Genomic DNA, 20,852 nt, shown 5'->3' with positions numbered 1-20,852 from the left:
GATTTTAGCTTACTTTAGTTTAGTTCTAGAACAAGATTTCTCCCTTGTTGGGAATTTCTTAGATAAACAAATATATAATTTTGCTTGACAGAAGTACTGCAGGCCTTAGTTTTCTTCCTGATGCAGGGAAACTTATCACTAGCCTATGGCATTGAACATATTCACTTCTTTCAGATCTTCAACCAGTAGTTTTAAACAGCCCAGCCTCAACTATGATCAAACTGTGATCAAAGGAAGAAGTGTAATAGTGCTGAAAGCAAACAAACAAACAAAACCTCCATAATTTTAGCCCTCAAAATGAGCAATAATGCACAATGGACTGAATACTGCAGATTCTGTAAACTATGCTGTCTTCTAGACTTTTACTGTGACACTATGGTGACGTACTGAACCTCTGGGGTCTTGTCTCTCTCTTCTTCTAAGGTGTGAGAGTAAAAGCAAAGGTTAGGTTTTTAGTCCTTGATATTTTGCTGCAGGTTTCTTATCAACACTTTTCATCACAAGTTGCTTTTTTACAGATTTGGCTCTTGTAGCACCTCAGCATCTGACCCATTTTTAATATTTGCAAAGTCACAGAAGGGACAAACGTCTCCCTTCTGTTTATCATCTCTAGTAACAAGGATGGAAACTAGTTTTGGAAGCAACTTGCTCCTCAAAGAGAGCAATGTTTGCTATGTGCACTTCGGTTATTTCAAAATGCCATGTGACAGGATATTTCCTTATTCAGAGTACATCAGCCCTTTGACAGAGAGAAGGACTTCCACTAGCCTCACTCAAAAGGATTTTATACACTACTTTTGGAAGAAGATTGAAAGGAAAACAAAATTTGCAATGACTCTCACCCAGTTCCTGTTTTTTCTTTCCCTCATGCATGGTACATTACAGTCACTGGGTAAGTCTCCTGCTGGTTTTGTGTTAAACTAGATATGAAAATTCTTTTCCTTGGTCAGCTTTACAGTGTTGATTATTTTTATTTGCTATCAGATTTGATACAGGATGTAAAGAGTATGTTAGGTACTGTACTGGTGGCTCTGGATTCAGAGAATTAAAGGAGGGATATTTGGAAATGTTGAGGGGAAAGCAGGTATTTAAACTGGTGTTTCTGTGAAAATACTAAAAGAGATAGGAGTGAACAGGAGGGTGTTGGGAGATGGGGAAAGCTCTCTCCATTTACCCTCCCCATAATCTCCATGTTGCAGTAATCAGTCACAGGTATTTAGAGCCATATGTTCATGTTAGCTGTAGAAGTTTCTCTTCTACTTCAAGAAGTGAGGTAAGAGCAGAAAGAATTGGCTCCTCCCCTCCAGTCTGACCGAATTAGAAGAGTAGTTCTAGTCTAAAGGCATATGTCAGTCACTGGGTATAGCCACAGAGAAAGAAATAGTAAGACAATAATGTATGTAGAAAAAAAAAAAGTGGATGGCTGTGTTTGCATGAATGTGAGATTGGGAGCAAGTGTTGGAAATTTCAGGATAAAATAACTCTTCTGCAATACTGTGATAATTTAAAAATATGAAGCATTGCTACCCTTAAAGAATCTGAGTTGAGGGTGAATGTGCAGTAACTCTACAAATACGGAAATGTGCAGTTGAAAATTAAACTTTTTACTGCTTAGTTATGTCTGTCACAACCTGACCAACTGAGCTACACAGAATACTACCATGCAATGAACTCCTTTATTATCTGAGATATACTTGAGGCTTTTCTGTCTTCAAGAGCCACAACTTATCATCACAGGGCGGAATTAGACTTTCCTACAAGGCGTATATCAAACTCTAAAAACAACATTTAAAACCCAAAGCAGACTAATGCAACATTTAAAATCTCTAGCTAAATTAAATTAATAAAAAGGATGGTATGATTCCTCAGTTTAGATAGGCAGAGAGACTGATAGGTCTATTGCTAGGAAATCAGATTTATGAGTTTATGATCATTTTCATATGTTCTCTTAACTCTTTCTTCCCCATAGAAACCTTTACATTAAGAGGAAATGCCAATGGACAGCCTTGTGTGTTCCCTTTCCAGTATGAAGGCAAACAATACAATGAGTGCACAGATGCTGGTAGGTCAGATGGCTGGCTCTGGTGTGCAACAACTGAAGACTTTGATGCTGATAAACTGTATGGATTTTGCCCACTAATAAGTAAGTCCTGAATTTTATTTATTAACTTGTCATGAAATGGTGTTGAGAAAGCAATCTATTGAGCTAGCAATGAGGTTTATTATCAGATACAAGCTTCACAACCTCACATCAAACCTTTTCAGGGTAGCCCCAATGAAAAACAACTGTCTGAATATTAGCTCCAGTAGACAAGTGCTCCCTCTAAAGTGAGTGGAGGGGAAGAGTTCCCTCCAGAGCATGGTTCAGCCCAGCCAGGTTCTGACTTTCCTGTTGGAAGTGCTTGTTTCTCTTCAGGGACTAAAGAACTGAGGAGGCTCTTAGATGTCTCACTTTGTGGCTTAAGCGCATAGCATGACCAGCTTGAATCTAGACTGTTATCTTCCTTTCTTCTCATTACTTTTTATTCCTCAGGCGCATACTGTATCAATTCTCACTTACAGTAGTGGATGTATATACATATATATATATATATATATATATATATTTTTTTTTTTTTTCTCCCTTAACATACATATCCTGTTTATTTTTTGTCTCCTAAGGATAGCCTAGAAAATGCTGTTGCTAAAATTATCCTCCTCTGCCATCTTTGTACTAAACCTATGTTTGGGATTCCTCTACCTCAGAACACAGACTGCTTTGCTTTCCTTGCCAACTGCTTTCCCAATAGCTCAACAATTTCACGAGGATTTGAGTTGTTCTGCAAACAAAGATTGCAGATGATCTATAGATTGGTGCTACACAGACCATTTTTATAGCTCCTTGGACTGTCAAGGGCCAGGTACTCAAATGTCTGAAGACGCTACTTCTTTTGATGATGAACTAAGAGGGAATTCCTCTTCTGGAGAGCCTCCAGTGTCATAGTTCTTCCTTTGACTTCATCCAGGATTTTTTTTTCTTTAATATACAGACGTGTCTGGTTTACCTAGTATTAGTACCCATTTTGTGAATAAAAACAAATATTGCATACTGTCTCATACCTTCTAAAAACTTACAACATTTAAATAAGATTTTAATTTAAAAAATACACTTTTTTATTTGATGACTAATCCAATTTCAATTTTTTTAGACTTGATGACACCATACAGTTAATACTGTGCATTTTTATAGCTTTTGCAGCTTCACATACTTCATTTGCTTTTAGTTGATGCAATGCCAATCCTCTAAGAACAGCATTCAGTTTCACTTCTTCTTCCAGATGACACAGAAAGATTTTGGATAGAAGATGCTTCAACTGGCATTCACTATCAGATAAATTCAGAATCGTCTCTAACATGGCACCAAGCAAGGAAAAGCTGTCAGCAGCAAAATGCAGAACTATTAAGCATCACAGAGACACATGAGCAAGCATATATAGGAGGTAAAATTATAAAGAACAGGACTGTAAAACCATAAGTTATGCATGGGAGTTGTGCTGCCCCAGAGCTCTACAGGACAAAGTTGGCTGCCTTGTCTTCTTCCAGCTCAGTGAAGAAGACAGGCTGTCAGGTGTGGTTTGGCAGGAGACAAAAGGGAGGTGCTCTGTGCCCTTACATTAGCAGTTTTGTTTGTTTGTTTGTTTGTTTTTGGGGTAGGGGGAATGACTGGTCATGAATCAGTTCTGGGAAGAAAGGGGCCCCATTCCACCTTTGCACTCCAAGCAGGAGTTGCCACATCTTCTACAGCTTGCTCCATCAGGGAAGGTTTCCTCCACTTGCCTTCCCCTTTAGTGCACTCATTCCCCAGCAGGACTGTTGACTGTTCCTCAAATGTACCTCTTTCCTCTGTGGTTCAAGGATTATTTTTAATAATATAGAGGATATAAATGATAACATATGATGGTGGCTAGATTTGCGGATACATTTTCATACAAAACATTGCTAGCGCACTGTCTTATTAAGCTTTTTGATGTGTTTACTCCGTGAAATCTGTTACAGAAATATTTTAGTGTAATACTCTTATGAAAATATTTTTTGTTTTGTTTTGTTTATTTAATATCTCTTATTTTGTAATGAAACAGGGACTTGTGGCAGAGTGAGAGATGTAATTACTTAATAAGTAGTAAAATCAGATGTTAATTTTTCATTTTTGCTACCAAGATGGGATCTTTGCTATCTTTTTACTAACTCATTTGCAAATCTTACTTTTTTAATCTGTGAACTTCATTAATGTGGAAAGCAGTATTTTTAGTCTAAACTGGTTTAAGCCAAGAAATGTACTTTTGACTTTATTTCTTTTAGATATACTAATATACTAATAATGAGAATAAGGAGGTACCATGACTTTCTTTTCTAATTTAGAGCTAACAAAAAAATTCAGTTTTGCATTCTGGATTGGATTGAACACTTTGAATTTCAACAGTGGATGGCAATGGGCTGGGGGCAGTCCTTTCAGATATTTAAACTGGGCTCCAGGTAAGAACTATTTTATAATCTTTGAATGGATTCTGATAAGAAACCAACTAAAAACTACCCCAGCTGCTTTTATTTCAGGGAAGTCCATGCTGATTTTCAAAAGCCAAAGACCTAACACTTTATTTTTATAGTACACTTTCAAATTACAAAGTTCACTGTGGACATCCGTTATAGCTGGTTCTTTTATTTTCTCATATAAGCAAAGAACTTGTTTATGAATGGAGAGTCTCTTTTGGAGTGATGTATAACCCTGCAGATCAGAGATCAGAATTTTTCCATAACATCTTATCCAAGAATATAAATTTAAATCAAGCCTTCCAAAAGTAGCAAAGTGTTTAGGAAATAGTGGCACTATGCTGTCTGGTCAAATTCTAAATATTATTGAGAGCCAGCTCATAATTCCTCAACACTACATGCAAAGCAGCACTGGGCCACCTGTAAGAATAGAGACAAGGGTGGGCTTGTGATGCTCCTCACACAGGGGGAGAAAGATTACCCAGAGAGGAGGAGAAGCAGCCCAGAGCTGGTGGCAGAGGTGTGGGTGGTGGGTGTGGAGTTTGCCACTGCCAGGGCAGTGAGGACTTCAATTTGGCCAATACCCAGTTATGTTCATGTTTTGAAAACTCTAAGTTTTCAAAAATTCTCTATCAGGCAATTTCCTCTGCTGCTTATTTTTTCTGTTGTGGTGTTCATTCACACCACAACAGAAAAAAGAAAAACTTTTATAGGAGAGTAGAACTGGAAATTCTTCTGGAGATATATAATTTAAAGGTGAATATTTTTATTTACGAAGTTTTTGAAACAGAATGGAGACCTAGTTTCCACTGTTCTGTCTATGAGCACCAGGATATAATGAAAAGATATAGAAAGTTCCCAATATTATCCTAGGATGAAATCAAGATAGAGTCATTCATCTCACTCAGTGTACATACTCCACTCTCAAAACATAGACCAAAAACAGCATCCTGCAAACTACAACAGCAGTTATCTTATGGGGGAGGGCTTCTTCATATCAAGCACAGAAAAAATCAGAATAATCTCATGTTTCTACTGATCTTTTTGTTGATCTTTTTGTTTATATTTGTTGTGAGATACTATTTTCTCTCCTACTCAAAGGAAATCCTTTCTCAGCCCCTGGGAAAATCTGTGGGGTGATGAATCCTAGACAGAACGCTAAATGGGAAAACCAAGCATGTAACCAGAGACTTGGCTACATCTGTAAAAAGAGAAAGTGCAGTTCAAAACCTGACAGTATACCCAAGGGTAAGTTAGTCAAATAAAAAGAAAGATTTTTCTCTAACTTCCAGAAAGAGCAATCTATAAACACCCGCAAGACATAAAGGTACGCAACATTTTTTTTCAACCTCTCATTATATATTAATCATCCATCGGAGAATATTATTATTTTGTTCCTTCAATCTATCATTCATTTTAGTGAAACTGATAGAAGTTGCTCTGTCACAGTAACCAGTGTCAACAATCACATTTGCATAAATACAGTAGGAATTTTATGCTTCTCATTTGATTCAAATTAGCAATTGCCATTATTCCAATATTTATGTAAAAAATTTCCTCAACAGCAGTGTGTAACTCGATGAGTGCATACGCACAGAGCAGGAGGAGCAGCAGTATTCGTGCAGGCGGCATTTCATCCGTGGGCCATGGCTTCAATGACACCACCTTGTGTCTATGGACGTGCCCCATGCAGGAGGGATCTACCAGAGGCTGTCATCTGGGAATGTTATAAAAACTACTCTTATAGCAGGAAGAAAACAGAGCTTTGGTCTCTCTTTCCTCCCAGAGTATAATTTTAAATTGCATCTCTGACATAATGTGGGTAGTTTTCAGTGATGCTCTACTTAAGATACGAAGACTTATCATTCTTATCACTCTATTTGCATATTGAGCATACTGTGCCTTAATGACATTTGTTTTTCATTTGAATGTATTTGCATTTCTAACTGCAGCTTTATGTTTATTCATATAGTACTACTTGTAAAAAGTGCTAGAGAGACCTCATTCTAGTGTTCTTTATTTTTCTCTTCATGAAATTATGCTAAAAATGTGTGCTTTTATTTTAGAGGAACTGAGACCTATTAAATGCACAAATGGTTGGTGGCCGTATGCAGGCTACTGTTACAGCATTCAAAGAGAACCCAAAACGTGGAAGGATGCTCTGACTTCATGTAAGAGGCAAGATGGAGATTTGGCAAGTGTCCACAACATCGCTGAGTACAGCTTCCTAGTGTCACAGCTTGATAACAGTGAGTACGCATGTAGTTTCTTTGTCCCATCTGTAATAAAAAAGATGGGCTTTGTTAAATATTAATGTTTTCTCTGAAATGTCACAAGCTGAAGGCCATATCTAACCTGTGTTCTGGTTGCTGCAGTTACATAAACAATGATATATATTTATCAAGATATAATCTACATTTTAAAACATTTTAAAGCAGGAAAAGAAAAAAAAAAATATTCCTAACAGAGACACGTAAAAACCTCCAATAATCACAGTATTTGTGCCTTTTTGCTATGTTAATTGGTTTAGAAATGAGTTCCAAATCTAAAAGAAATTTAACTTCTTGCTGAGGTTAACCTCTTGATATATCTTCTTCCAAGAAAATAAAATTTTTGATTTTCCTTGGATCTGTAGCAACCATGTGCCTTACATACTGGACTTGGTGACCACCACTGGTTGGCCATTACAGACCCTCTCATGCTCCCCTGTTAAAGACATGTTTTGACAAATGTCTTGATGGCTTGTGTTCAGTATGATCTCCTGACTGGCAGGACACACACAGCCACTCCCTGCTCCAAGTATTTTGTTTTACCAAGTCATAGGCACTCAGAAAATTTGCAAAAATCTTCTGCCAGTCATAAAAAGCCATGTGTTTATTTATTTCAGAATTCTTGGATGGCATCTGAGGCCAAGATACATACACTCTTACAGATCTGAACAGAAACCAGAGCTTTTGTTGAAGCACAAAATCAGCTGTCGCGTACCACATCCCACCTTCTATCAGTCACTGTTTGTTACGGGTTTGGAAGTATTCATAGTATTGCATAGCAGACCATAAGCAAACCTGTCTCTTTTCATGTTTCAGAGCCAACAGAAGAGCTATGGCTGGGTCTGAATGACCTGAAGGCTCACTTCTATTTTGAGTGGAGCGACGGGACTCGTGTGACATTCACCAGATGGCAGCGCAGACATCCCACCTACATGAGTGGTCTAGAGGACTGTGTTGTTATGAAGGGGCAGGTATAACTATGCAGTCATTGTGTAGAAATGCAAGCTAATAACTGCCTCAAACTGAAGTCACTTGTCCCTACATACTTGTTCAGGAAACTTTTTATATCTTAGCTTAAAATAATTTTCCCCATAAATTTGGCATCAGCCAGATGAGACTTCAGAGTACAGTGGAGATCAGAAACAGAAAGGCATTATTTTCCTCGGGCTACTTTTTGAAATTTCTTACCTGGTACAAAGCCAGGTTCAGAAGTTTTACGTTAGCCTTATTCTGCTGGCTGCAGCAATAAAAAAGGTTGTAGCTCTGGAGAGGGAGGAGAATGAGCAAGTAATATGTTATGCTATCATAGATGCTATTCGCATACCTTGTCTTCCAGTCTGATAGACCATTAAGTTCCGCAGTGTCATTTCATTAAGGCATGAAGACCTGGCATTAGGGCATGGTTCTTCAGCTGTAATGTGAGTTACATCTATCTGCCAAATAATCTAACCTAAAACCCTATAGTGTTTCTCACGGCTTGTCTGTCAGACTTTATTTTTATGCCACATGTGTTTGGCTTATTAGATACATGGACACACAAGTACACACATACGCACACACACACAAAGGCACACACAAAAAGTGTCATGAACTTTAAAAAATAAATAAATTGAAAATGCACAACTGATATGCTGCAGAACTTTATTAATGTTTGTCACTATTAGGCACCAAAGGAATTGACCCTAAACCAGATTTTATGGAAAAAAAAAAAGCTTTACATTCAATTTTATTTTTTACATAATTCTATTTTTAAAAGAAAGCAGTCATTTTCAGAGTTTCTTCCTTGATGAATGAAATAATAGGTTTTACTGTCACACACTTAGATACGCATTATTTCAGTTTCATTGATCTCTTGTCCATAAGTATAGTGAAATAATGCCTCTGTAAATGCAGATCCATCAGGACCAGACGAGATATATCTTTACAAATCCCTTCATGAAACAGATAGTTATAATAGGCAATAATGCTGAGACTTCAAGATGTAATTTATTTCCTTCTTTCATCTCAAAATATCCTCAAATGTTAAACTATTCCTCAAATATATATATATATATTTAAATAAGTCTCCATTGACAATTCTACAGTCTTCTTATGTAATACATTTCAGTGAGCCTTGTAGTGAAGAAGGAGGGAAGTAGCAGTTTTCTTATGTTTATGAATGCCAATATTTTTACATGTATTTCTTTTTCCTGCTGTTCCAGGATGGATACTGGGCAACTGATGTTTGTGATAAGCAACTTGGTTACATCTGTAAAAAGAAACCTTCACCACAATCTCTTGAAAAAGAGATGATCATAGACCCAGGCTGCCAAAAAGTAAATGTTCTCTCACAAATGTTGGGAAAAATGAATAGGAATTAATTTACTTGTTGTTTCTTCTTTTAGAGTCTTTACATTTGTTTGTATCTTCTACTCTTGAGGAAACTTAGTCTTTTCCCATAAGCAAATTACTAATATATGTTCATACTTCATTTGTACTCTGAAAATACTACAGAATGTCAAGATTCATTTATGTGTATATTAATACTTTTCTTTCACTTCCAGGTGACCCACCTTGTAAAAAAATCACATATATCTGAAATAATTTCATTACTATTCTCTCTACTTATGCTTGTAGCCAAACATGCAAAATTACCAAAAGGCACTTTGTCCCTTCTCTCAGATCTACTATTTACAGTCCCCATAGCAAAATCTTTACAGTAAGAACTACAAAAGAAATAAAATATTTTAAAATATAAGATTAGCTTTTCCATACCATGTTACTACTGATAGACTACTTAGTTGGCCTTTCAGTGATATCAGCAGGTTATTTTTTCCCAACTAGTATTTTTCCCAAAATTCACGTTTTATTAAATCTATACCAACCAGCATAAATCTCTCTAACAACAGGAAGAAGCATGGGTGTTTGGGTGATATTCCTTCTTTCCACCCTCCCTACAAACAAGCACCATCTGGATTCCTCTTGGCTCAGAAAGTTTCCTTACACATTCCTCTAAGGGTGCTAGGGGCAGCTTTGGGGAGCTGTGCTTACAGCTGAATTAATTTCAGAATCAGAATATTTTTGCACTTCATTATGTCAGATCCTGTAGCTCTGGAAGACTTGGCTGCAGCTCCCTCTGAATGAATCACTGGTTTATTATGGTGAGGTTTGCATAATCTCAACCTTACAAAATACTGGAATATGATAGCAGAGTCAAAATTTTCTTTGAAAATTTGAAGAGATAAAGAGTAATATCATGATGTCATCCTTTAAATAAAAAGGTCTTTGAAGGAGCAAACAAAAACAAAAACAAAACAAGGCTTTTTTTTTTTTTTTTTTTTTTATTAACAGATTTGCCTAGTCTTATCTTGTTTTTAAGCCTATTGGCAACAAACTAAACATCAAATATTTACATACAAAATAGTGGAGATAATTTCTATACTGAAGTTTAATTCAATTTCAAATTAAGAACCTCATGTTTTTCACAGGGTTGGAAAAGATATGGTTCTCACTGCTATTTGGTGGGTTCTGACCTTGTAACGTTCTCAGATGCAAATAAGAAATGTGAACAAAGTAAAGCCTATCTAGCCACAGTGGAAACCAGGTAGGAAAAATATCTTTCTTTCTACTTCCAAGTTAGTACTTCTGATGAAAAAAAAAAAAAAAAAAAAAAGTATATTTTAGAAAGCTTTTCAAACCATTTCAATAACAGTTTTCAAAAATAATCAGCAAAATAAAATTATCTATGTAGTAAAAAAAAAAAAAAAAAAGACATTTTAGGGCATTTTATTTAACTAACTAAAACAATTTTCAGATTTTGAGGGTTCTTGAGTTCCATTATCTCTTAATTTTCAATTCCTAATTAAAGAAACCTCTACTTTATTTTTGCTTTTCTGTTGAAAAGTGACTACTACTCTTTTCCTTTATTTACTGATGAATGTTATCTAAATATTGGAAATCTTTAAAAATATTCCCTAAAATACCACCTAAGCCAAATTTTGAACAAATATAAGAATGCTTTCTGTACATTCCTTCCATAGCCAGAATGTGTCATCTCATGTATCTATATCTCAAATGGTCTTTGAAGGCTTCATGGCCTCTGAGGAAGATGAGTACTTTGAGAGACAATGTGTAGCAAAGCTAACAGTGGTTTGGTCCTGACTTGCTGGTAGATTTGAGGCATCACAAAGTCTTGGACAATAGCAGTATACAATTATAAACTGATGTGAGTTGTGATTTGTGATGTTTCACAGAACCAGGTGGAGAGGAAAGAAGATACCTTTGGAGGTAAAAATACCTTTGGAGAGGAAAAGGTGTCTTTCACTAAATATTTCTGACTACACTTAAGAGCTTGCTGAGGTGTTGCTTGAACTTCATTAAGGACCAGTTTCCTTGGGGCTGTGCTGGCATGGTAGAGATACATCTATTTGTATCAGATTTATATTGCAAATAGTATTTTGTGTTTGAATAATGTTTTCCACTTCAGAAATGAGCAAGCCTTTCTGATTAGCCTGACTGGTCTGAGGTCTGAAAAATATTTCTGGATTGGTCTCTCTGACACAGAAGAACAAGGGACTTTCAGGTGGACCAGTGGTGAAGCTCCTCTCTTCACACACTGGAACTCAGCAATGCCAGGTAAGCTCTGCATGGGCACATCCCTTGTGATCAGAGTCTCTCTGAAATTCAAGCAGGTTTCTGCTTTCCAGCTCCTCATATTGGAAATTAGAGCAGGTACTTTTGTGTTTACAGCTGTAGGTGACCAACACTGTCAGATCTTGTTTGCCCCTGGTATAACATACACTTGCAGCTGAGTGCCAGGTGCTGCTTTACTCATTATTTGTGAAGTTGTAGAGAAGCATATGTATCCTGAGCTAGACCAAAACCAACAAGGTAGAGGACTTAACAAGGTCCATGGGTCTTCTTTTTTTTCAACGTTTTAAACACCTGTTTACAGCAACTCATCAAATTGAGAAAAATGACTATGAGCTGAGTATTTGACCCACAAGGTGCCTGTGTGAGAAATGGACAGCAAATGTCCTGCTCTACTGCATTTCAGCAGAACATATGACTGGAAACCGTTGCTTTCTCTGTAGCTAGTTATGTTTCAAGAAAGTCTTACTGTAGTTGATATCACCTTTCCTGAAATTGAATTACTCCGATATTGAGAATCACAAAGTAATTGACAGTCCGTTTGCTGTAAATGTAAATAAAATCAAGTGCTATTTGTCCTGTGATTTGCCTGGGGTTGGCAAGATGAGGAATATTTGTATCCTAAATCCATTTTTGGGAAAGGTGGGTCTCTGAGACATACTGACCCTTATCTCAGCTGTGGCAGGAGATACTCAGAATAATTTTATATCCAGGATGGCTTTTAATCTGCATCTTCCTTTTCACAGTTTTATATGAATAAAAACAAATATCCTATTTCTTATAAAGCAATTAAACTTTGGTTTCATTCATTTCTTTTATATATCACAAAGGAAAAGAACAAGGCTGTGTTGCCATGGGAACTGGAATGAATGCTGGATTATGGGATGTCATTAGCTGCCAGGAGACAGCAAATTTTCTTTGCAAGCAGTGGGCAGCAGGCGTTCCTCCCCCTGCTCCTCCTGCACAGGTGCCTGCAGCTGCCTGTGCTGAGGGCTGGGATGGAGCCTCCCAGGGAGACTCGTGCTACAAGGTCAGTGTGCGTCTCCTTCCCTGCAAGCCTGAGCACGGGGGAGCCCAGGGGTCATTGCATTGCTCATCCTGATGTGCAGGGACCCAGTGCTGGGACATTTTTGGAGAATCATCTTCTCCTTGGAAGAGGAAAACCAACCCGTGAGACATAGCCATCAAAAATAACAAAACTCAACAACAAAAAGCTTGCTACAATGAAAATAGAGAGCTAAAAATGTTTCTTTTATTTACATAACAGGTGAGAACCTCACTCCATTTGTTTATGTCCAAGAATTTTGGAGTTCAAACAAACATATCTCAAGAGCTGTCAGTGTCACTTGCCTATGACATTATTTTCTAAGAGAAAACTTATGGGAGCCTGGTCCTTCAACAATCTTTTATCAGAGAATGTGATACTTTTAGATCCAGACTTAGTTTGCCATTGGTGACACATCAGCAAGTAAAAATTCTGTGCATTCCTTTCATTCCTTTGTTTTAGCAAAAAATGCCTAGAAATGTCTCTCTCTCTCTCCCTCTCTCTCTTTTTTTTTTTTTTTTTTTTTTTTTAAGAAAAAAGCAAAAGCAAAATAGTACAAGGAAAGGTTAATAATCTGAAACATTTCTCTTCCAGATCTTTACATAAGTTTCCTCTCACTTTCTCTCTTGAGACTCTCCGCCTGTTCGAAGGACAGAGATGATTTTAGCTCTGTATTTAAAAGTCTCTCGACTTTTATGTCACACCCAGTTAATTACTGTTACTCACATTATTGATTTTGCCATTTACCAAATTGCTGCTTTCTCAAAAATGCCAAGCATACAATTCCTTACTTCATGAATGTGTGTACTTCACATCAGGAAGCAGAGCTATATGTATGCTTGCACAACAGAAAAATCTCTTCCTCACCCTGTAACAGCACCTTGTATTATAACTCTTACTGTTCATGCTATGTTTTCTGTTCTAACATATTGAACTACCCACCACCTTCAATTTCTCAATAATTTCCTCCTTTCTACTGCACAATGCTAAGACTGGACTCTTCTATTTTTCTTTGAGCCTTTCAGTGGTCAAAGTTCCAATTAAGTGATAAATTATTGTGACAACTTTTGTTCTCCCTAGTCTCCTACACTACTCTTCCCTTATTATTTTAAAATAGAGGAAAGTAAGAAAAAAATACAGTCTACATTACTAACATTTAATATTATAGGTCTTGACAGATGTTATGTTGCCTTTCTCAAGAATAAAGAGATGCTGAAGTGGTACTGATCTTAATTACATAGTTAATTATATGTTATATTATATTTAGTAATTTATTATCACATTTATTCTCAACAGTTTTTTGTGAGGGAGGGAAACCTAAAGAAGTCTTGGTTTGAAGCTGAAGAATTCTGTAGAGAAATAGGAGGAAATCTGGTCACAATCAAATCAAGAGAGGAGCAAACTTTAATAAGGCGGTTAGCATTGTGAGTACTTGCACAACATTTCGTTTTCATGTTAGTGCTAAATAAGAATTCTATCAAAATGTATTGGGAGCTGGACAAGCGAGCAAATAAAAACAAGCAATTTTTAAAAGAAAATGGAAAGATATAATTTGTAAATATCATAATGAATTACATTTTCAAAAAATATGTATATTTCAACCTGAATATTTCAAATATTTCATTTTTTGATATTTCTGAAATTTTCATAAGTTTTTCATCAATGGCTTTCTCCAAATTTGCTCAAGTGTGTACATGTTAGCCCTGTTCCAAAAGGGAGGCGTTAAATGGTTTGTGCCTTTTTTTTTTTAATGGCTATGGTTCATATTTTAAGACACACATTCAAAAACCAAACCAAAACTAAACTAAACAAAACAAAAAACAAACCTTGAGCTAATATGTAACATAAACTGAAATGCAAGGAATTAATGTGGAAATCTTCAGACTATAAACTGAAGACTTAAATCAAACAAGCAAGAATTCATCTTCATTCTTTTATATAAATGCTGTAAATGCCACATTACACACAATCTAGAAATTATAGCATTTTCCCCCCAAATCAGACCACTACTTTTTGGTCGCATTTCATATTCAATATTAAGACATCTCATTGATAAATAATATATAGGTATTTAAACAAAAAACTGTGTTTCACATAGTGGTGTATTCAGGTGTAATTTCTAAAATTTTTCAAATAGATTTAAAACTATTATATAGAAAAGTCTTCATGATCTCATCCATTTTCATTTTATTATTTTTTAATATTTTGAAGAAGTGAGCATATTTTTCTTCATCTCCTAAAGCTCTTTGATTTAGCCTATTAAAATTTTGGGAAGGGAAAGTTTCCTGCTATATAGTGAGTGAGATAGGAACCTATTGTATCTGATTCATAAATATGAGGAGATAAACAACAGAAACTTTTAAATAAACTTCAATTGAAGTGTCAAGAAGGAAATCAGAGAAGTTGAAAAATATATATATTTTTAAAATTTTTTCATTCATATCATATTACATCTCTCTATTCATGCTTTACTTTTACTAAAACCTTTCCTGTGAACTCCTGCTACAAGCAAGAACTATGCTTCTGACTCAAGGGTGGGAGCCCAGACTAGTGCTATGCCACTCCACTTGCTTAATTCAAAATAAATTCAAATAAATTCAAATTAAATTCAAGTGCAACATGCCTTGTCTCAAGAAAGTACACTTGGAAAGGGTGCAAACAGTGAGCCTGGCTATGGGCCAACAGTGAACAAGAAGCTCCCAATTCAGATATGACAGAAAAGTGTATGATTTCATGCTTTTTAGCACTTATACCATAGCTCCTTTTTCTACATTCAAGCATTGATATTGTATGATTTCTTTAGGGATAAAGGAGTGCACGTGCAGGGATTCTGGATGGGTTTGTTTCTCTTAAATCCTGATGAAGGATTTGCTTGGATTGATGGCTCTCCTGTAAGTACTTATTTGCTGAAGGTTAATTGCCCTTCTGACTTTTAGAATATATAGATTTTCATGTTTTTATGCTTTTCTTCCAATCTCTTTTAATTTTGGCAGGTGCAGGGCAGCACTTAACACATCAGCTGAAGAGCTGCAGTGCTTAGCGATGGCACTATCTTAGCACTATCTTAGCACTCTAACAGAAGCACAAAGCTCTGTATTGTCATTCCTGGTGCCATGTTATACCCCATCTTCCACAGTACAAGCTCCTAGATCTTTGCTGCATCCCAGACCAGGAAGTGCTGTGTGACAGACAGTACAGAAAAATCAGCTTGCCATCTCTTACAAAGTTAGATAAACATGACTTTCTCCATCTATCTATTTTTCCTCCACAAGAAACATGCTTTACCATAAAGTGAAATTTTTCCACCTTCTCTGGGGAGCAAGGGGTAAAGTGAGCTGATCGGCATGACTTCCAGAGCCCTCTCAGAGCTCTCTGATCTCCTTTTAATCCCATAAAAGAAGTGCTTGGGATGATGAAACCCTGAAATTGTGTGATGATGACAAACACAGTCACTTCCACTCAGTTTGAAACACATGGTAATTGAGATGTATTTTCCACACAGGTAATTTATGAGAACTGGGATAAAGATGAACCCAACAACCATGAAGAAATTGAACATTGTGCTATGTTTAATAGATCACCCCAAATGCGCTGGAATGACTTGTACTGTGAACACTTACTTAATTGGATTTGTGAAACAAAAAAAGGTATGATTAGTTCACTATTTAATTGGAGTGATAAGCACAAGTTCAAAGGCAAATTGTATGGATTTCAACCAATTGAAAGGAAGAAATATGTTTGGTATTTTTCATTTGAATGGTAGAGTAGTGAATGCAACACAAAAGGAGAGGAATGAACTGAGCTATTTCAATTGTACTCAGATGCAGGAAGTTAAAGATATCCCTCTTACTTTATCTCTGGCTTTATCTCTTCCTGTCACAAGTTGAATAAATTTGCAAGACAAAGATACTTATCTCTTTAGCAAGGATTTCTCTGCTTTTATCTCCTCCCTCAATTTCTATCTGCTCTGGGTTTACCCAGGAGACCTAAAGATGGAAGGGACTAAGAGTTCACTGTACAAAAGATAAAAAAAGCTTTGGTTCCCGTTGTGAAACTAACAATGGGAACCAAACAGAGGGAGATGTTGCTATAGGAATCAGCAACTCTGAAAAGCTGATCAAAACCAGAAGCTAGCGTAACCTTGAGGGACTCCTAGAACCACCTTAAAAGCTCCCTAAAATTAAAAGAAAGCTGACTTCACACAGGGAATGAGTAGGAGGCATGATAGTGTGGGCAAGGGAGAAGGAGCTGCACAAACAGAACTGGGTATACCTCATATACTTCTGCCAACAAACAGCTATCCTTAAACAGTGAAAAATTACTTACTGAGTAATTGAAAAATTACTTATGCAAATAGGAAGAATCACTGTTCCCTTGTGAGTAGATTAGTCTTGCAAATACACCACCAAACCCCTGACTTCTGTGCACCAGCCTGGAGCAGCACATTCTGTGCAGCCCTTTCTGGCATGCTGGGCAAGCTGCTTCATACAGATGTGGCTTTCTGCTCTTGATGGGATTACTCAGGGGGAGTTCAGAAAATATGACAGAGAGACTGATCAGTTTATCTTGACCCTAGATGATCTTTCAGAAGTTAAAAATAAATAAATACTTAAATTAGACCTTGTTATTGTGTGTATAGATTAGATGATAATACCTGTGAGAGGGGAGAAACTCAGCTGTTAATTCTCATTTTTCAGCACTTAACCTCATTGTTTGACCTGGTGTGCCTTGAAATCCATGCATAACGTTGTTCACTAAGTGTCTTACCATACTGCTCCTGAAAGAAGGAGTTGCACTGAGCATATTTTTCATAAATTATTCACTGTTGGTCACTCCCACAGCATTGCAAATGGCAGCAGGCAGCACAACTGGAGCTAAGTCCAACAGAGTCAGTCACCAGCCACTCATGTTGGTGGGTGCTGCCTATACAACCACTGTCTGCACCATCAGCAACAGCTCACCTTTAGCAATTCTGCTCACCTGGAAACCTTGTGGTTTCCAGAATTTTCCAGCTGCTTCTCAAGGAGTTAAAAACAAAGAACAACAACAAAGAACAAAAAAAACCACACACACACAAAAAAAAACATCATTTTATGACCATTCTATTAAAGTCTCTTAGATGGTATGACATTCATGAAGACAATTTTTTTGTTGAGATGAGAACAAGGGTGCATATACAACAAATTATTTTTTTTTTCCTTTTTGAAAAGCAAGGACAGTTACAGTTAATTAGGATTAAAAAATAAAATCCAAACTAGGTGAACAATGTAAATTCACTATGAATATATTTGAATAAACCTAGTACTATTCTTCATTATCTGCTTAAGGAGAAAATATTTAGAAATTTCCAACAGATTTTTATTATTATTATTATTATTATTTTGCTTCACTCTCATGTAAACTGTTTTTGTTCTTTCTTTAATAATGTGTTCCTCTATATCAAAGCTCAAAAGAAATGAGGAAGGCTAATTAACTGAATGAGTAGAAAGCTAATAGAATTTCTGTTGTTTGTGAAGAAAAACAAACAAAACAAAACAAAACAAAAAAACAAAAACAAACAAACAAACAAACAAAAAAAACCAACAACAGGCATCCTAGCAGAGCTACCTTTGAGGAACTATAGCTAGCCCTGGGTATAGCATCAGCTTCATTGCTTCCTCCTGGTCTGTACTGTAATGAGGAAGTGGGGTATATACTGCTTCTCCATACATCAGCTGGCTCTCTCCAGGACTCTCTTAAAAACAAACTTGCCAAGTAAAGGGGAAGCCATCAGGATAGTAGGAATATATCTAGACAGTGGAAAATATGTGTGGTGTTAAGAAAATTATGCTTTCAGTACTTGTGAGTAGTTGACTATTTGATAGGTAAGTTTGAGAGTTGAATAGATGGATTATGATGTCTGGTACTTGTTCCGTGATTGTAAATAAATATCATTAGAATGATAGGCTTAAAATATAAAATACATTTTCAAATGGATGTAAGTTTCATCTACAAAGTGTTTGCTGCATATCCTGACTTATTTAATATAGTGTTTTTGGAGATACCTATGTACACATTAAACATATGTGTTTTTCACTAGCTAAATGTTTCTAAATTATCATTTAATTTAATATGGTGGTATATGCCCTAAAATTTTGAGAAGTTTGTTAAATAATTCATATTTGTATTTTCTTTCTCTGTTAATAAAATAATATATATTTTTTGTTATTGTTATTGTTATTATTAATAGACTATTGCTCATTATGATGTTTTATTTTACAGGTACACTGCTAAAACCTGAACCAAACTACAAGCTTGGTAGGATTTTTTCCTCTTTCAAAAGAAGACTTACGGTATAGTTTTTAGACTCTTTACAAACCAGATGAGAATGTAACATATATGCTTCTTTATCTTCCAGAATATCAAGCCACTGATGATGGATGGATTATACATGAGGATAAACAGTATTATTTCAGCAAAGAACATGTCCCTATGGAACAAGCACGGAGAATTTGCCAGAAGAACTTTGCCGATCTTATTGTCATTGAGAACGAAAGCAAAAGACAATTTATATGGAAATATGTAAGCACTGTGTCTATTAAATATTTCATATATCATATATTATTTATTTATATTTACGTCCTAATTATTAGTTCAGCGTAATGAATGTGGGCACTTTTGAAGCCATGATCAATTTCACTCTGTTTTACAAGTAAACAATTTGATAAGATTGTATTGGTCATGGATTTGTCCCTTGGATTTGTTTTTTTCTTCTCAGCATCCAATACAAAACAGTAATTTGCACCCCACATGCTCAGGCAATTCATAGGCAGCATGACTTATACTGCAGCCTTCCTGTAGGGACAAGGTCAGTGGCCACGAATGCTGACTTTTAACAGAAGAGCAGCTTAAAAAATAAAGAGAATGGTCTAGCTGTTTAGCTAGGCTAAAATCCTGAGCTACTGCCCTACATTACTTATTTGGTATATTTTTTCAGGACCTGTCAAGAACTAACATTAGGTAAGTAGAGAAAAAATGCATGTGAATATTAAATGAGTAGCAAAGGGCAGCTCAGGGCTAGGTTGCTTATCTCTTCTAAGACATGTAGCCTACAGAGCAGTTACTATTATTTTCCTGTCCATTGGGTTCCTCCCTCCAGGATCTGTTTCTCTGTAGCCTTCTTGCAGTTCAGGTCTGAACCTACAACATTCTTGCCTGAGACTCAAATCATGTAAAAAACAAGCAAGCAAACAAAGAAACAAGGAAAGCATAACTGTGGAACTGTTTAGTGATTAAATTGCTTTTGTTTTAGATTAAGACAAAAGAGAGGGGAATATTTCTCGCAGTGGAATCATTTTTCATTGGCTTAGTTGTCAGCTTTGATCATAAGTTCAGGTGAGTAAAGGAAGAACATTAAAGATAGTAATGTACAACGATGATGGCAATTTCATGTCAGTCTGCGGAGGTATTTGTGTGTGCTTTCATCTTACAAGTTAATAATTCTTACGCATTTATCTTCTAGATAGATTTCAGAAGTTTGAGATTAGAAGTACTAAGCTTTCCTACATTTAAGCAAATAATCTTATTTATTTATTTATTTACATCTGGGTGAACAAAACCAATAGTATTTCATGGGTAAGGGTCATTTCATTTGATGTCTTACACTGAGAGATCTGAATTAAAGACCCAAGCAACCCTTCATAAGTAGTGAGGATAAGCAGCTAAGTTTAGGATGATGTTCACCTAGTTCACTTTAGACATCAACTTTAAGATGAGATTAACTCTGATTTAGACCTCTAATGGCTATGTAGAAGCTCCAGAGGTTTAGACATAAGCATTTAACCATATGAATCCCACTTATTGATAAATAAATCCCAAATTATATGAGCCTGAAGCATGAGCAATATCTCACCCAAAAGCTTTCTGATATTTCTGGCAGAGAACCTGTTTTAGCCTTCTACAAATAGATTTATTTCTGGAGGATGCCTTTCTGGAATGAAAGAGAAATTCAAACTCTGGTGTTACAGTCTCATCCAGACTGTAAGAAGCTGTTGAGTATGACGTTTATCTAGCCTTTGACAAAATGGGACACTGATGGGACTTGAATGTGATAATACTAAATAGGTGAGAGGCCGTAATATTTGCTGTGGAACTGTCCTTTCAGTTTTAGAGCCTTTGCCCTCTAGTCACTATTGATACCTTGATACCTTGCTTAGCCCATTTGCTGAAGAGACCTCATATCTCTAAATGGCTGCTGGAGATATCTGTCCTGCAACCACTCTGCCTTTTTTTCTTTCAGCTGGCTGGATAAGACTCCAGTGGACTATGTTGCCTGGGCGCCAAATGAACCCAATTTTGCAAATAATGATGAAAACTGTGTGATAATGTCAAAAGATTTTGGT

General features: G+C 36.3%; 1 protein-coding gene across 1 annotated transcript in view; it reads left to right on the top strand.

The window, feature by feature from the left end:
* Positions 1-831: 831 nt before the first annotated feature.
* LOC311207140 (macrophage mannose receptor 1-like) overlaps positions 832-20,852 on the top strand; it is a gene marked incomplete at its 5' end in the record, with an annotated part of 34,995 nt that continues 14,974 nt past the window's right edge. The window contains 18 exons of the mRNA XM_084283040.1: positions 832-892; positions 1,970-2,143; positions 3,318-3,479; positions 4,399-4,512; positions 5,629-5,775; positions 6,594-6,776; positions 7,614-7,768; positions 8,999-9,112; positions 10,265-10,380; positions 11,263-11,411; positions 12,257-12,456; positions 13,768-13,895; positions 15,275-15,362; positions 15,974-16,118; positions 18,733-18,768; positions 18,869-19,032; positions 19,763-19,845; positions 20,750-20,850. Of these exons, the coding sequence (XP_084139166.1) occupies positions 832-892; positions 1,970-2,143; positions 3,318-3,479; positions 4,399-4,512; positions 5,629-5,775; positions 6,594-6,776; positions 7,614-7,768; positions 8,999-9,112; positions 10,265-10,380; positions 11,263-11,411; positions 12,257-12,456; positions 13,768-13,895; positions 15,275-15,362; positions 15,974-16,118; positions 18,733-18,768; positions 18,869-19,032; positions 19,763-19,845; positions 20,750-20,850 (2,320 nt within the window). The remainder of the gene's footprint in view (positions 893-1,969; positions 2,144-3,317; positions 3,480-4,398; positions 4,513-5,628; positions 5,776-6,593; positions 6,777-7,613; positions 7,769-8,998; positions 9,113-10,264; positions 10,381-11,262; positions 11,412-12,256; positions 12,457-13,767; positions 13,896-15,274; positions 15,363-15,973; positions 16,119-18,732; positions 18,769-18,868; positions 19,033-19,762; positions 19,846-20,749; positions 20,851-20,852) is intronic.

This window comes from Netta rufina (genome assembly GCF_964035555.1).
Source record: "Netta rufina genome assembly, chromosome: 2".
NCBI lineage: Eukaryota > Metazoa > Chordata > Aves > Anseriformes > Anatidae > Netta > Netta rufina.
The sequence above is the reverse complement of the archived record's forward strand: the minus strand, read 5'-3'. Positions and strand labels throughout refer to the sequence as shown.